General features: G+C 36.1%; 1 protein-coding gene across 3 annotated transcripts in view; it reads left to right on the forward strand.

Annotated features, from left to right (window-relative positions):
* CDK19 (cyclin dependent kinase 19) overlaps positions 1-17276 on the forward strand; it is a 121011-nt gene that overhangs the window by 49332 nt on the left and 54403 nt on the right. For all 3 annotated transcript variants that reach the window (XM_053973678.1, XM_053973677.1, XM_053973679.1), the window contains exon 4: positions 7633-7773. In XM_053973678.1, coding sequence (XP_053829653.1) covers positions 7633-7773 — 141 coding nt within the window. The remainder of the gene's footprint in view (positions 1-7632; positions 7774-17276) is intronic.

The following is a 17276-nucleotide window of genomic DNA, read 5'->3' on the forward strand; positions in this document are numbered from 1 at the left end:
GGAATGCAGAAGCTTTGCTAATTTGAACAGCTTTAGGCGTGTATTAGAGAACAGCTGTTCTGCTGTCCTTGACAACCAAGATAGTCATCAGTTTTAATAACTAAGCCTATCAAAGATACTTTCTTTTCTTATCTCTCAAGATACATTATACAAAACAGTGCAAAATCATGAGATTACCATGGAGAATATCTAAGAATATAGGAATTCTTTTGACAAATTGATTTATAACTAGTTTCCTTTGATTACCAGACTTCTTAGTGTAATACACAATGTTATGATTTTTCTTGGCTCTTTGTCTCTGCCAAAGAGAACTGGTAAAGTTCTCAGGCTATAGGATGTTAACTTTGTATTTTTAAAGGTCAACAATTTGTTTCAAATGCCAGAGTTCCTGCTGTCTTATCAGCAAAAGAATAACTTCTTTTTTTTTGTTTAACTTTCATGGATGTTCTTTATAACCCTACTCTTATACTTCTAGACAGTATACTGCTGTCCAGAACTTCCTGCCTAAAGCTAGTGCATTTAAAGACATCATTCAAATTTATATCAAATGCTTTAAATGCATGATGATTACTAAAATGGACTTTAAGAAAAGTTTAATACAAATGAGATCTGTCCTGGAGGTGAATTTTTTTTGTCAATCTAGTTACTTTTTAACCACTGTAGAGGTTACAATATTTAGAACTTTTCCTTTGCTCCCTTTTGCAGCAGATTTCTAATATTGAAAGTATTTTCTAAAGCTCACGTTTTTAGTACCACAGATAAACACATTTGATGATTTCAATTTCATAGTCTCTATACTTTAAGCAGGATTTTTGATTCTAACCAACGTTTTTATTATAACTTTTTAAAAACTTTTTGTATTGACAGATTATCTGAATACCTTTACTACTTATGGTACAGAGTTAATTCCCAGACTCATTTAGTATGTCTGTATAGCATCACATTTTTAAGATCCCCTTTTCTGGAAATATATGTTGTAACTTAAATAAGAAGCTTCTGGATGGGTTTGATCTCATTCTGAGAAAGGGTGACATTTTTATCATAGTAAAAATGTGTTAAGTGTGTTTTACAGGAATAAAAACCACTGCTGTATAAATAATTATATAAGTAAGTACATACATAATTAACTATGATTTGGTAATATTGAATGTGATGATAGATTCACTATCCCAAACCAGTTAAACCATGATCTGTGAATTATTTCGATTTGGTTGAATGTTTCTCTCTTATTACTAGATTCCAGTGATCTCTAACCACTAAATCCTAAGCAACAAATACTACTGAGAAACGTGGAGTAAAATTAATCTTGGAATTATTGTTGATAATAATAAAACTATATGGGCAGACTGGCTTTGTTTTATTACTTGTTATGTATATGTTCTGCTTTTAAAAAATGTAGGGTAGAGATTATTAGCACAGTCATGAGTACCTAAAAATAATAATCAAATAATGGAAAGGAGAAGCTATTCTTCCTACATGTGAATTTCATAGCACTACTTGATGCTCTCAGTCTACAAATAACTATACTTAATTTCAGCTAACAACATTTTGAATAATCTTTTATGATAAATGAAATTGGAAGAGTATTGCATACTGATGTGTACAACAAACCTGTACATTTGTTTAATCACGTGAATATTGTCTAACAGCTGAGTTTTAACATATTCCTTAAATATGGTATAATCAGTTATGATTCTTTGTTCAACAGGCTTCAGTTTAGCTCTTAATCATAAATATAATTCAGATGCTAGTTGATGATAAATATCTTTATATACATAAAAACACTTTTCTCAGTGTAACAGGGTTTTTTTTTAATATATTTTGATTTTCTAAGTCATGTCTACACTTTTGGTGTAATTCAGGTGATTCTGTCAAGTGGTTTTTCATGCAGTCTTCTCTTGTATACATATGTACCAATATAGGCTGGAAGAAGAACATAAGGTTTGTCGAGACACAAGGCAATGGGCTGGCATTGATCTTTATGTCATGACTGATTCCTTCTAAGTGAAATGGATGGGGTTTTTTGACCATCAAAGTGATGGTTTAATTTCTTGCAGAGAACAGTGCCATTCCTTGCCCATAGCTGTATGTCATATTCTCAAAGCATACACTTGCTTTTTCTGCCAGACTTGTATGAATTTGAGGGTAGTTTATATGGACTCATTTTCTGCACCACAAAGCATGAGAAGCGGAGGAAACAACAGGTAGGAGCAGGTCTCAAAACAAAGGCAAGGTTCAGAAGCATAAATGTGTGAAAAACTAAAGTGAACAGAGTGGCATATTCCACTTTTATGTGTACTGAAAGGGTATCTGAATTCTGATGATTTTTATTAACATTGTATAGAGTTATTTTGCAATATTTAGGGCTGAAGGCTACTAAAATACCTAGAAAGATGCAGGCAAATCCTAGGAAAATTATATGGGATCTGTTTGTGGGGATGTGTTATATGGGATGTGCTTGATCTGTATTTCAAAGCTTAGATATTTAAAGCAAGCTAGCATTAGCAAAAGTTGATGTATAAAAGTTCCTTACCCTGTTAATAAAAATGTTCACCTCTTGTCACTTGGAGTAGGGTCTTTCATTAGGCAGTTTGGTTAATGACATTTTAAAGAAGATACTGATGATGGCCATGCACTGGCACCATTTAGAGGGAACAAGCATTCTTCTTTCCCCTTCTCTTTTGAAGGACAGTTTATGTTAATTGCTCTAATATTTCCAAAATTGGAAACTAAAGTGATTGCTCTAGAAGTACTTCTTTCCTCTTCTGTTTTGATTTGATTTTATTTTACTTGTGATACGTACATTGACAAAATTTTCTTAGTTTCTAAAATTCTGATGTCTGAAATGAGTCGTAAGTGTAGGCATATCAAACTGTGGTTTAATTTTGGAACAGCAAACAAATTACTTGGGTTCATTGGGTCTTTGCTTTCTCTTTTTGAAAATCATGGAAGCAATGCCTGGTTGGTTTCTATACCACCTTAAGATTTTGATTTCTTCTTTCATACCCTTTAAAGTAAATGTAATAATTTGAGGTGGTTTTGTGTTAAAAATGAGACTAGAAGCTGTATAAAATTAATCCTCTTGGCCTTAGTACAGATTTTACATGTATCCAAGCTTCCCTCTCCTCAATATTAAAATGTAACTTTACTTTTTATTGGCAGATTGAGATAATTCTGTTTTGTTCTCAAAGGCTGGATTAGGGATTGGATAGAATGCAGGGTTTTTGCTGAAGCGTGGGAGCACAAGCAGTTTGCTTCAGCAGGGAGAGCCATCTGCATTGGCATGATTGCATTTCAGTTTGAAGGAGATGCATGTAATTTTCAACAAGCATTGCCTTAAGCAGTAGAAGTCAAGCAGTCAGATTTTCTAGAGGCTTGTGTCTATGGATTGTCTCATGTGTGTTGAGGTGGGAGCTCACTATAACTTCATTTAATCAGACATGCATAAAGTCCCTCTCTTAGCTGGCTTCCTACTTTAGTGAAAGGTTTCTAGGTCTAACTTGTTTGTTTGCTTGTTTTAACCTCTGTCACACTGAACAGCACTTCTTGGAATTGGGAATGGGATGACACAAACACAGACTTGGAAGCAGACTAAAATTAGGATCTTGTTGAATGTTCACTTCACTGCTGGGTAAATCCTAGGGATTTGAATTTGCTCTGTGTTGTTATGCATTATGTTTGCTTTGTTTGGGGTGGAGAATTTAGAAAATGGACACAGTTCTTCACCAGCCAGCTTTCAAAGCAATTTCAATGCACGAGGCAACACAGAAGAAGGCAGTCAAACTCCTAGATTGACTATTGTTTAATTTTATTTCCAAACGTCTAGTTTTGTTTCTCCTCTTCATTTTTTTATCATTTATATGGTCTTGCCTTTGCAAGAGCTAAAATTGTCTTATTGAAATAATGTGGTTCATGCAGTTTTCCTTGCAAATTTATTACACTTTTTAAAGTTGAAAATTGGGGATTAGCAGTTAGTAAGTAAAAACACCAGTCTCAGATATTGCAAGCAGCAAATTATACCTACCTTGCTTTCCTAGGCTTCTGTTGAATGTATACTTTAATGTTGGTCGGTGAAGTATTAATTTAATTTATAATAACGACTTAAAATCACTTCTACAAAGTTGCCGTCTTGTTTAAATTAAAACCAAAATATGTACGAACAATAGAAAAATTTTTACATTATATTTAATAGTGAATACCTAATTGGCTCTCACCATTGTTGGGATCCAGTCAGTGGCAGCATGTCTTTAAGATTTAGGAATCAGAAATGTACAGAAAGGGAAAATGGCTACTTTTGCTGAATAGATTTCAATATTGCTGGAGTTACGTTTGCCTCTTATGATGTGTGTTCTTCTTTCATTTTGAAAGATTTTAAATGTATCAGAAGAGAGCTTGCAGTGTTATAATGAACTAATTAAAATGAATTTCTGTCTGCATAACATTGCGGATGGGTTTCTGTTCTGTAGCATGCAACTGGTATAGAGTGGACTGACAATAACTTTCCTCATTAATTTTGCTGAATGAGTCTGGGTGTTTACCAGCTTTTTTGGCCAAGTGATCTATCAGGATATGTGTGTTATCTTTAAGGAATTGCAGTGAAAAAAGACATGGGGAATACTGAAGCTTTTTGACCCTCTGCTTATTGTCTTGTTAAAAACGTGCCTCTGACTTGCCTGGATTATGGAAGTCCTCATGTTTTGTCCTTAATGGCTGTTCATTAGGGGTAAGATTCAGCAAAGAACTTGAGTATACCTAAAGGTTACAAACTGCAGTGCACCAAGTGCACCTCATGTTTCCTAAAGAGAGACAGAACATGCTTCATACCTGTCATGCTTCAGATTTATACTCAACTTACAGGAGAGTCTTAATTTTGTGCTATTCAGCAAAAAGATTTATTGAATGAGAGAAGTGTAGTTTTGAAGCCTAGTGGTTAAGTCAATTTTCTGGGAAATGGGAAATGTAGGCTGTAATTCCTGTAAATTATTCCATGCCTTTATTAGGTCTGAGGTTCAGGCTGTTAATGTGCTGTACTTGAAGCAGCACCTGTTTGCTCTTCTATTTCTTAGATGGACACTGCCATTAAAATTGCTGTTTAGTTTAGGTGTGTTGTTCTTTCTTCATATGGCTAGTTGCTTACAAGAAATTGGATTAACTACTTTTTTTTTAGACAACTTTTCAGTGTAGGACTTGGTCACAAACATTGTGGATTCATTCCAATGTCATGGGGCAAATCTAGCTTTTCCTATGCTACTTGGCCCTGCAGTATATTTTTAGCTTTTGTCCAGTTCTCTAAACTGTGATGGTTGCAATCTTTTGGATATAAACTTCCATAGTGTAAGCTGGAAACAACATGGTTTTATTTGCTTTTGCAGGAAATTGGATTTTACCTAGTGGTGATATTGCTTGCTTTGAGCAAAACTATCCATTTTTATTCGCTTCTGCAATTCAATAACCCTTTCAAGAAAGGAGCTTGTTTCCTTAGCCTTTCTGAGAGCCACATGGGTGGGGCACGGACAGAAATGCAATGGCATCAACCTGGTGCTGTCTCACTCCCAACTTCCGGAGGTACCAGAGCAGCTGAGGCAGAGCCAGAGGCAGAGCCACATGTGTTGTTCCTCCTCAACACATCTGTGGTTAATTGTGTCCCTTTCTGTCTCATAAGACTCCTTCATTTTCTCTGTGCCTAAGGACTGATGTTTTGTGTGAGTAGTACTTGGTTTTTAGATAAGTGTAGAAATCCCTTCTACTGATTACATGCACCATGAAAAAGGGCAGGACTGGATTTATGGGCCTCTCTGTATGACCTTTGCCTGTTGGTTCCTCTGTAGTTTTTATTTTTCATTTCCTGTATTAATAAATATACTAATTTGTGAGTTTATGGTATCATTACTGCTTTATAAATCTTACTGTAATTACACATGACGGTCGCTATCGGGTGAGCATTGTTTAGTACTAGGGACTCCTAGTTGAAGTTCTGAGACAGAATCTTCTTGTGACATCACTAGAAAAAAATTTCTAAGGAAATAATCCCTTAAAGTATTTCAATACAGTTTTCAGAGTGCACAACTAAGGATCAGGTACTAAGGGCTTGTCTTGTTTATTGATCCTCATAAGTATATTAAAAACTGACAATCCTGTAAATTTCTACTGTTTTTTAGTACAAAGCCATAAATACTATACATTTACTAGTGGAAGGCTCTGTGGGAACATTGTTGATAGGGAGTAAGCAGGCTGTTTTGATTCATTTGGTGTTTTGTGCCTTTCTTATTTCTCTTTAAACACTATTGTTTACAGTTTTGCTAAGTACAGTTTGACAGTGGCTAAAGTACTGGTGACAGCCAGAGGTAGCATTTACCCTGAGTAAACATTACCGTTGTCATTGGGAGCAGCAGTGACAAACCGAGTGGAGAGTGGGGATGGTGAAGGAGGGAGCAGTGGTCCAATTAAAACACAGCCTTTGGCTACCTCTTTAACCTGGGAAGGGAGATCTTCAGCTAGACAAATCCTATTTAAAAACTTGGGTAATTAATAGTCCTACTCTAGCATTTTGTGTGGTTTTCAGTAAAAATCCAAACTGCCTTTATCATTTCTACATTTCAAAAGACACAGAATTAAAAACTATTTTGTTATTTGAGGTGCTTCATTGAATTGCCTTCAAAAAGGAGATTTTTTTTTCCATCTCAATGGAATATTTAGTAATTTGCTGAATGACCGTATATTAGGATTGGATTTGTGCCCTGCATAGCCCCACCTTTCTGAGGATTGAAAAGGTAGAATGGCCCGACTCCAGTTAATTTCTTGTACAGTGTAGCAAGACCAGAGCTAACCCATCATCTCCACATTGATCTTAGAATTAATTAGTTTATGACTATTTCATGATCTCTCAACAACCTTTCAATTTTTTTTTTTTTTTCATTTCTTCAATTAATACTGGGGTCCTTTACTGCATTCTGTGTTTTCAAGTGATTTTTGTCCTCTAATGGGCAGACTGACTTCTGTAATCCAAGAGGCACCAGCTTGTCATCATCAGTGAAGTATGCAGCCATAAATTGGGAGCAAGAAGACAACCATTTTTACATGTTTGAACATGATCTCACCCAAATGTTGTGGTGTGGGGTTTTTGGAGTTATACCTTCCCTGCCTTCAAATATTTATTAAAATATTTATTTAATCTGTCTACTGGGATCCTGATTTTGGGAGGAATAGTAGTTGCAAGTATGCTAGCCTAGGTGTTTTTGAAGAGGAGGAGGGAAAGTCTCTATGAAAGCATAGAGTGTGGTCCTCCTGCTAGTAGATACTCCTGGTTTAAAAGGTTCTGGTCTAGCTGCCAAGGGTAAGAGGATGCCATATGGGGAGAAGGGAGGAAGGAGAATGTCTAAGACCCTTTACTGGAGGTAAGTAGCCAGTATTTAGATATTCACAAAAACTTCACGGCTGTTTTTTGAAGCAACTCAGAGAATAAAAACAATTTTAAGAGAATTGTGAGTGCATCACTATTACTTTAATTCCAAAGTTCAACAGACTTTGTATCTCATTCCATTATTTAGTGTTAGAAGTTAAAATATCCCAAAACACCCAACCTTCTCACCTAATACCTAACTTTCTTCATGTTTCTACTTGTTTTATTTCTAGCATATTATCAAGTTTCACCGTGCCTCAAAAGCAAATAAAAAGCCCATGCAGTTGCCAAGATCTATGGTTAAATCCCTACTCTACCAGATCCTTGATGGAATTCATTACCTCCATGCAAACTGGGTGCTTCACAGAGATCTGGTAAGTGTGGCATGTGATACCTGGCTGAGAGAGTTCCACGTGCGTGTTGTTGGGTAGGACAAGAAAAGCCCCTGTTAGTAATCTTGCATATCGATCCCTACAGCTCTTCCTGTTATTGTTGCAGGAGACCAGTTGTGCCTTTAAACATGAAAACAAACTATGCTTTCACATTGTTTTTATCTGAGTCATCTGAGCTCGGACAATGATGCCAGATCCGGTAAATGGATTGCAGATATCAATATCCAAAAACAGTACGTGAGACAGCTGATATATGTTGGTTGAACATTCTTACAACTTTTTGCATGACTTTGAAAAGGCACCTAAATAGGAGGGTGATTGATACCCTTTTACATTGTTTGGCTTACGTGCAAGTTAGCATAAAAGCTAGTGAAAGGGTAGTTTTTTCATGGAGTATTTCTTTTCCATGTGGTATTTTTTTCTGACCGTGGGAAGAGAACTATAAAAGAGTTATCATCTTGAAATTTCTCATGACCTGAAGTAGCTCTTGAAGTTGATTGCAGATTACAAGGGCAGCCAGTTGCCTTGTCTCTAGTTCCCCTTTTCCCCTTAAAGTTTTCCATCGCTCCTCATAATTACGTGAAGTGCTACCGTGGTTTACAAAAAGAATACTAATACGGGTGTGCTTCCACTTGCATTCTAACTAGAATGTTTGGCATGAAACAGTGTGGTGGTTTATGTGTAACACTCTTAAGTATGGTAATCTGTGTATAAAGTCACTGCTTTTATTTTGGTTATTTTTGGTTTTTCATAGTTGTCCCAATATGTCAAGATAAGGCTGCCCGTCCAGAAACTTAGAGTCACTAATTGTTCTTAAGTTTTTAATAGTAAGTAGGGACTTTGATTCATTTTTGGTTGTAGACCAAATTTTTTTTTAATAGATAAATATAAAGCAAGGCAGACCTGGAATACAAGTCACAAACATTTTCTGAACTGAATTTTGTTTAATTTTTGTTGTAATACCTAACAACAGTAGCCCGAGCAGGTTTCAGTTTTCATTATGGATCTTTTTTTTTTTTTTTTTCTTTTGTTTTTTTTTTTACTTTGTCCCCTGGTTGTTTATAGTCAGTTTTTCTGTGAAATTCCAGATGTTAGTATATTTGGGGAGGGGCAGGGGGTGTGGGTTGCCTTTGGAATGGTAGCCATGACCGAAAAACAGGAAGCATGTACAACTCTGATTTTCGTGTTACAGTTACTGCTTTCCTAAAGAGTCAGCTGCTACTTTGGCAGAGTGCTCAGCTGTGATTAGCCACAGCTTGAGAAGTTACACCTGAAAAGTCTATATCCAGCTCTGTCTAAGGGAGACATAGCTGTTCATGGAACTGTTAATTACGTATACACTGAAATGCCATACATGAACTCGTTATTTTGATAGGAAATACAAGATGGTATCTAAGATAATAGCAACAAATAGCCTTGAGAATTTTCTTGCAGGTGTTGTTGTTTTCAGCCTGCAGCACCAGGTGTTTTGTGTGACTCGTGCTGCTACTTTACAGTTCTTATCTGTTGCTGATGAGTTGCAGCAAAGCTGTTGTCTAATGTCTTTGTGTTTTCTTTTGGAATGTTGAGAGATGATGGTTGCTGTTTTGAAAAAGACTATATTTTTTGGTTCTGGAATGACAGTGTTTGAATGATGTTGGCATAATTGAGAAGGGAGAAGAATAGTAATTTGTGAAGTCTTAGTCTGTTCTTGGTCTGCAAATAAATGTGAACTGATGGATTCTGGGATGGCTCAGTAAGGCAAAGGAAACCATTTCAAAAATTGCTTTGATACACTAGTGATTTAAAAGTATAATCAGAATCCTTTGCCTTTTAAATTTTTTTTCTGGATTTCTGGAGAATTCAGGTATGTGAAATAGTTATATCTTGAGCATGGTAAGAAAAAAACTGATGTCATTCTGGATGTGTCCTTGTGTCCGCACTTGAAATTAGAGGTTAATATAATTAGTAACCAATTTAAATCCTGGATTAACCAAAATTTTTTATTTATCTGTGATTTTTATTTGTATGCTCATGCTTGTGACTTTTTGCTACTAAGAATGATACCTCAGACACAATTTCACTGGAATCAGTTTCTTGCATAATACATAAATACCAGCTCCTCAGTGTCTTTTTAAGATGGGGAGCAGTTTTTCTGGTGGTTTTCTCTTAGCTGTTTGAATTTACAGCTGCTGGAAAAAGTATTTTTCTATTTTGTGTAAACCTAATTTTGCATCAAAACACCTTGTACTTTCTTGGTTTAATATAGCTCTGTTCTTACTATTTTTAACCTGTGTTTGGATGTAGACCAAAAATGGTGACATCCATAAAAGTCGTGTTATGCTTATTTCATTGCTCAATAAAATTAGATTCTCCAAGAATATTTATCATAATATTAGTCAAATTCTCCTGAGCTATGGAAATGACCTCTGTAATTTATTTAACAGATGTTGTTGTGAAAAAACAGAAACCTGGGAGGTTAAGTATTTGCTTAGAGGTATTTGAAGAACGTTATTTAAATCTTAGTTTACTCCTGCCTTAAATCAAAGAGGTTTTTTAAAGAAGCTGGAATACCAAATTCGTTACTTAAAAACCTTAGAATTACTAAGATATTTTTAGTTAAATCATTTTTAAGATCAGCAGTAGCCAGCAAGTGCATGACAGGGTAATAAAAGTGGTGAACAATGTGAACTTGGTGACTTGAATTCCATGTCTTTTCCTTGGGCTGAGCTCATGGATGGCTGTTACCACAAGGACACAGTCTTCTTCCCCTCTTCCTCCCTGCCTGGCAGTGACACTCCTGCTAATGGCCTGGCAGGGGACACTCACCTGGCTCCTGGGGAGCTCATTCAGGGAGTTAAACCCACACAAAGTGTCACAGAAAGCTTTTCAGAGCTTGTTTTCTGCAGGGTTAGGTCCTGGAGGGACCTCACTGGGGGCTTAGCTGGGTGTGCGGGAGCTGGCGCAGAGGCAGCGTGAGGCAGGAGGTGGTGGCAGAAAGCTCAGCAGAGGCCATTCCAGCATCACTTGTCATAAGAACTGGTTATTTAATTGTTAAAATGCACTGTTTTGATTCTTAGGAGGGAGTGCAAGTGTTTTTAAAAGATTAAATTGGTATAACTTTTTAATGCAAGACTTACAGCTGCTTGAGACTCAAATTGAGGCAAACACCAAATAGACTTGTACTCGTGCTTCTAGAAATTGGGAACTAATTTAGTGTTGTGTATCTTTCAATTTTTTGTAGTATTTGGGTTGAGTCTGGCTTTTGTATCCTGAGGGTAGCTGAAAGGTGCTAAATTACTTTTTAGGTTTTTTTTTTTTTTTTTAAACTAAGCTCTTAATTTCTTTTGGGTACAAAACATTCAGCCTTTATGGCAAGATGCAAACAAGTATAGACTATGGGACAGGAGCACTGGGTTACTGATTTCTTTGACTAGCATTGTGTCAGTTTATACATCTTGGAGTTGACCTAAGTCTGTGAAAATCCATACATTTGTTCTCCTATGATCCCATTTTGAGTGGGATTTTGCTGTTGAATTGCATGTCATTGGGCAATGATAATTTAGCCTTTTCAGCATAGCAGTGTTCTGAAAGCTGTGCACGAGAGGGGGGAGGATTTGCTGGCTTTGCTAGCTGCTGGGGCATTTTATTATGAACAAGAGGTTAATAGAGATAGATATTGGAGAAAAAACCTTTGAGTACTAAGTTTTTGGTTTTTTAAAATACTCTATATACACCGTGGGCTGTCTGCTTGAACGGGGTCTAACCAGTGCTCCATACCTTGAGGTAAGAGCAAGCACTTGAAGTACTTGAAATACTATTTCAGAGTGTTTGAGACCTTTGTCCCCTCCTCTCCTAGAAGGGAAATATTTAGTTTTTACAGGAATGTTCAGCAATGGTCTTAGTTTGCCAAAATGTCAAAAAATGGAGATCTTCCATATAGTGTTTGCAATGTCTGTTCAGGTTAGCAGCTGAAGGGATTTGAGCACTTTCTTGTTCTAGCAATCCTTCTGTAGATTAATTGCTTAAGGTCAAAAGCAGATAGAGACCATATCCTTTATAACCTGATAAAAGCAATTTCTATTTGTAACAGAATGTATTTTCCTGAAGGGAGGTGTTACCTATGGGATGTTTGAAGTGCACAGAATCCATGGAGAAATTAATTTAAGATTCCACTTACGTACCTTGGGCATTTCTTTAGAATACTGCTTCATATTAAAACAACTGGTTGAAAAATGAATATTGGAAATCAAACTCACCAGAGAAATGCAGATTTCTTCTTCCCCTCCCCAGGGAGTTAAATGGTTGCTCTAAGAATTCTGAAATAGAAAATTTGCTTGTGATGGTCATATAAAGTAACTTTGTAAGATGAGCAAAGTTGCTTAAGTGTTTTTATTATATAAACATTAATCTGGGCACATCTGTGTCCATGTGGGGTTTTCTCAGTGTAACCCGTTCTCTCCAAATTAACCTTTTCACTCTAATTTCACTAATTCACTGAGGAGAGGGAGGAGGAATCCAGTTGTGGTGAAGACTTTGCTACTGGTTTCCTATATTCAGCTTTTTTATTACCATCTCCTTATCTCTTGAAGAATGAGAAAATAATATCTGTGTTCTGTAGTTCGTTTCACTATGTCATCTATATTGGGAGAAGCTATTTTTATTGTGTGCTTAAGCTAAGGGTTTCTGTTTCTTTATGGAGTGGATTAGGGAGGGTCTATGTTCTTCTCCCACCTTCAGAATTTATGGAGAGCTAATCTGGGCATTTTTGGTGAAAGGACATAGCAGACAATTGAGGTTGACATAATTTTGACTCCACATATCTGTCTGTATAGTAAATATCTATATGCAGCCTTTAGGGTGATCAAATGTGTGAGCTCTAGGATTCAGGCATCTTAACAAGTCCCCTGGATACCAGTGTCGTGTCTGGCTCTGGCTGGCTGTGATTGCACTCAGGACAAGCTGTCTTCTCCACTGGTCCTGCTCTGCATCTCTTGTGGAACTGTGTGGAGTGGGCAGTGCAGTATTTTTGTCTCTTAGGGTTTTCTGGAAACTGCAGCCATCTGGAACCTGGGTTTTCTTCTGTCAGAAGTAAAGCAGAAAGGGAAAGCCCAAACTGAAGGGGTCAGACAGATAATTTTCTGTGGGAATCTGCAACTTCTGTCTCCATACAAGCACAGCCTATTCAGAAATGATTGAACTAAATAGGTTTTCATCCTCTAACTCTGTTAATTCATGGGTTTTGTAAAAGATATTTTTGTTCATTCAAAATAAGTATTTTAAATGAACCATCACAGTTTTTCTAGAGAATAGCAACATTTTAGTAAATTTTCAGTAATTCAGTTACATTAAATTCAATAAAGCTCTCACAGTTTTCAGGTTTTTAGTTGACTGATTGACTTTTAGTTTAGGAAAAACCCCTAGTCGTTTTCTCATAGTAATCCTTTTCTAGCCAGCATGTAAATACGGAGTCTCTTACCTTGAACTTTGCTCCCACATTACACAACTCACTTAACTTGTCTTTGCCTCTGTTTCCCAATCTGTAACCTATTTATGGGTCTATTTCGTAGCTCACTGCTTAATGTGCTATGAAATTGGTATAGTATGGCATGGCTTATGTAGGTGACTTATTTTTGTTGTTTGATGCTCTTCTTCTAAAAATAAAAATAATTGCATGTTGTATGAAGGCGATTTAAAATTGTTATATACTTTTTGCTTCTGATTTTATGCTTTCATTTCAAAGCCTTTGATAAAAAAATGCTTATTATTACTAGTTTATATCACTTAAATACGTCTCCCACTTTCTCCCTGTGCCCTCCCAAAATTTTCCAGTAAATGATTAGAAAAGTTACCCAAAAAGCAGCAAAACTGAAGTGGCTTTTAAATTTCTCACTTGCATTTTGCTATGCAAGCAAACTGTGGGTTTGCAAAATAAAATGTAAATAGATGAGTGTGGGAAACTCCCCTTTTACTAGCAATTCTAAAATGGGATTTTTATGTGCTGATATCAAAAGTAAATTTAGATACAGGTTCATGCATCCTTCTCTTGACAGGCAGCTGCTGCGTAGGAATGTAGAACTGTTGAGTCCTGCCTTCTGCCAGTAATTTTGTACTGGCTTGAAAAGCTTCTTGGCCCTGCTGTACCCATTTGAACATGCACATGACTCCTATAAATAAATATCGAGTCAACCTGTCTACCAGTTTCTTTAAACTTTTAAAACCCACTGTAATTGTAATCCCCACCATTCTGTGTCATCGTGTGTGCGTGCATGGGAAGGGTGCAGGAATATGTCCGGACATGCACTCCTGACTTGTATTCCTCCCGAGCTGTGTATGGGTTCAGGACTCCTAATCATTTATTTTTCCATCTGCATGGTCTCTTTGGGATGGAGGACACTTTGCACAGTGTCAGAGAATCATATGAATGATCATACTCAGCTTGCAGATTTCCCAAAAGAAAGAAAATGCAGGCTAAACCCACATGTTTCAAGAAATAAGACTCCATTGATGACTTTAGAAAGTGACTTGAATTTACTAACTGAAAGGTCAACACACTTTTCTTCTTTTATATCTGGTTAGAGAGAAGATAAATTTTTTATTTACTAGTGAGGAAGAGCAGTATGTCAGTGCCTATACATGTATCTGTATGTGCTTCTAGATTGATAAATGAACCAGAAATTTTATGTGCTGATTAACAAACTGAGTTTTATCAGCATGTACTTTTATCTTTTTTTTTTTTTAAATATTAAGCATATATTGAGGGCACCTCTTAGAACTTTGCTTTTGTCCTTTAGCTGTAAAAACTAATCTTCATATGATTTAAAAAGGTATGTGAAGACGTGCAGATTGTTACCTGTGTTGTGTACATGGAAACAGAAATTTTTCCATGGCTGACTAATGCATACCTTTTGGTTTGTGGCAAGAGTATTAAGATGTTTGTAGATTAATTTTTACTAATAAAAATAATTACAGTTGAAGAGAAATGCTTTACCTCAGGTTCTGAAACAAGCTTATGCTCATAAAACCCTGACTGGATATAAATTCAGATGAGTCAGAAGAAACAAAGGGACTGATTTAATGTTCTTTTGGCTGTGTTTTGCTGCTAAAGTCAACAGATGACATATGGCCTGTGAACTTCTTATCCCTTTTCCTGAGATGGAAAAAGGGCGACAAGGAAGTGAAAGTATTAAAATAATTTTAAAATTTATTTGGTTTTTTTTTTCTGATACAGAATAAACACATTGAAAACGTCATCGTTTTTAATAGCCCCAATTTAGCTTGCCATCTGCTGTGAGAAGGTTTCTAGTAAATACGTGATGTATTTAATCTTACTGTTGCAGCAAACTGTTTAGGGTGAGCAAACTGAGTTTTGCCTTCTAAATAAAAATGCAAATGTTAGAAGCTGCTTTTAGAAGTTTTTCTTTTGTAAAAGTATTACTATTTTTTTTTTCTGTTGGAAAAGGTACCCTTGGGATAATGGGATTGACTACAAGTGCATTTATGGGAGTATTTCTGTTTGGACTCATTACCTCTTCTGAATAAGGCTACAGAGGTTGTCACCATATTGTTTTGCAGTAATAGAAATCAGTGAAGCTTAAGAAAAGCATATTACAATCAGTGAATACAACTAAGGTAACAACATGTAATTGAGAAAAAAAAGAGAAAAAAGCATTTTTTTCTCCATGTTGCTTGCCATTTTGTGCTTTCTCATGTGCATTTCTCTTCATTTGCAAATATGCTGTAGTTATTGCTGCTCTACTAAGCAGTTGCAGTTACATTGCAGATTGTCTTGCATTTAAATTAAGCATCTTTCATTAGTGATCCAGGAAGCTGCAGTGACTTACATAGGATGTTAGTTTATTTGTCATTTTACTATGTGTGAACTTTGTCAAAGAAACTGGCTCTGCTGCAGAAAATGACTGATCAGCTGGTGTTTCCCAGATGGCTTATCTCAGGACCTCTGTCTTCTCCAACCTCCATGCTTTCTGGCTAATGCTTCAGAAATCACTGGCCTTATGGTAGCTCTTAAGACTGAATACCACAGTGATGTCAGTTAAAACAAAGGAAATACTTAGCATAATCTGTCAAGTGACCCTACTGTGTGAAGTGATCCTCTCAGAACTGGGCATTAGGTCTTCAGATTCATCTTTAGGGAGGTTTCTGAATTTCACATAAAACGATCTTGGAATTAAAATTTCAATACATTTTATTTAAGGAACAGGAACAGTTCCTTCAGGATATCTGACCACTGGTAAAATATTTATTATATTCTATCACCTATTTTAACGGTGAAGCAGCAAAGATTTCAAGACAGAAAAGACTTGTCATAGTGCAAGTAGTCAAAAGCACAGTTTTCTGAATACCAAATCTAAGTACTAAGAGTATTCTTTAAACTGATATTCTCTGTTGTTTTCCTGCACTCTGGAAACTAAAGCCCATGTGAATATGACAGTTGATTTGACAGACCCCACTCCACTTTGTTCAGCACTTCAGTGGTGTTGGAGCACAGTTCACCTTCTGCTTTTCTCTGAGTGGCTTGGAGAAGCACTTCCAAGCAGTTCAGTAACCTTTCTGTGCTACTATGTAAAGTACTTGAAAACTATGTGGAAATTCCTTTATTCTATTTAAGTTAGCTGCTGGCACCTGAAAAATGTTCTTTATATTGGACGTGTTTACATTTTCCTGCAAGTCCTCCTTCCCACCCCCAAGCTAGCCCTCCATCTGTGACATTTGGGCTCCTGCTGCTGTAATAATCTTTGAACATAGGTTGAGGTTATTTTTCTATTAGTTTATTTCTACTTAACCATTTCTGGTGTGCTTGGGATGTTTCTTGTGGTTTTTTTTTTTGGTTGAAGTATTTTACCTAACCAAAAAAAAAAAAAACAGTCATAAAAATGTAGTCAGGTTGTACTAGGATTTTATGCCTGCTTGATTTGCTAGTTTAAATATTGAGCCCAAATCCCAAAATTTAGTATGGTAATGTTCAGTGTAGCTGGTGTTCTCAAACGTAACTAATGAAAGATAAAATTCCATAGCCAATGTTTTGCATTCCTGAAAATCCTCTTGGAATGGGAGATTTCAGTTACTCAAACCATTTTGTCTTATACCATAGTTGTTGCCAAAGAGAAGATTTTTCAGAAGTGTCTTCTGTTCTGCATTCTTCTCTAATCCATGAAATGCACTTGTACATTTTTACTTTGATTTGCCTTTCATGTAGTTACTTTTGATGTAACCGTTGTGGATGATGAATGTTAGAATTATGAAATAAATGCAAACTCTTTACATTTTAATGAACTGATACTGACTTCTAATGCTATGAAAACTGTTTTTGTGGCTGTTCAACTGTGAGCTAATGATTAGTTATTTGCCAGCTCAGCTGAAATACAACTTCTTAAATAAGATATTTAAAGTTTGGTTTGTTTCTTGATATTCAGAGGATGAATCCCAGTCTCATCCCTAAAACTATTTATCAAGTAAATATTAATTTGAATTCTTGATAGCTAAAC

Source organism: Vidua macroura, chromosome 3 (assembly GCF_024509145.1).
Source record: "Vidua macroura isolate BioBank_ID:100142 chromosome 3, ASM2450914v1, whole genome shotgun sequence".
Classification (NCBI taxonomy): Eukaryota; Metazoa; Chordata; class Aves; order Passeriformes; family Viduidae; genus Vidua; species Vidua macroura.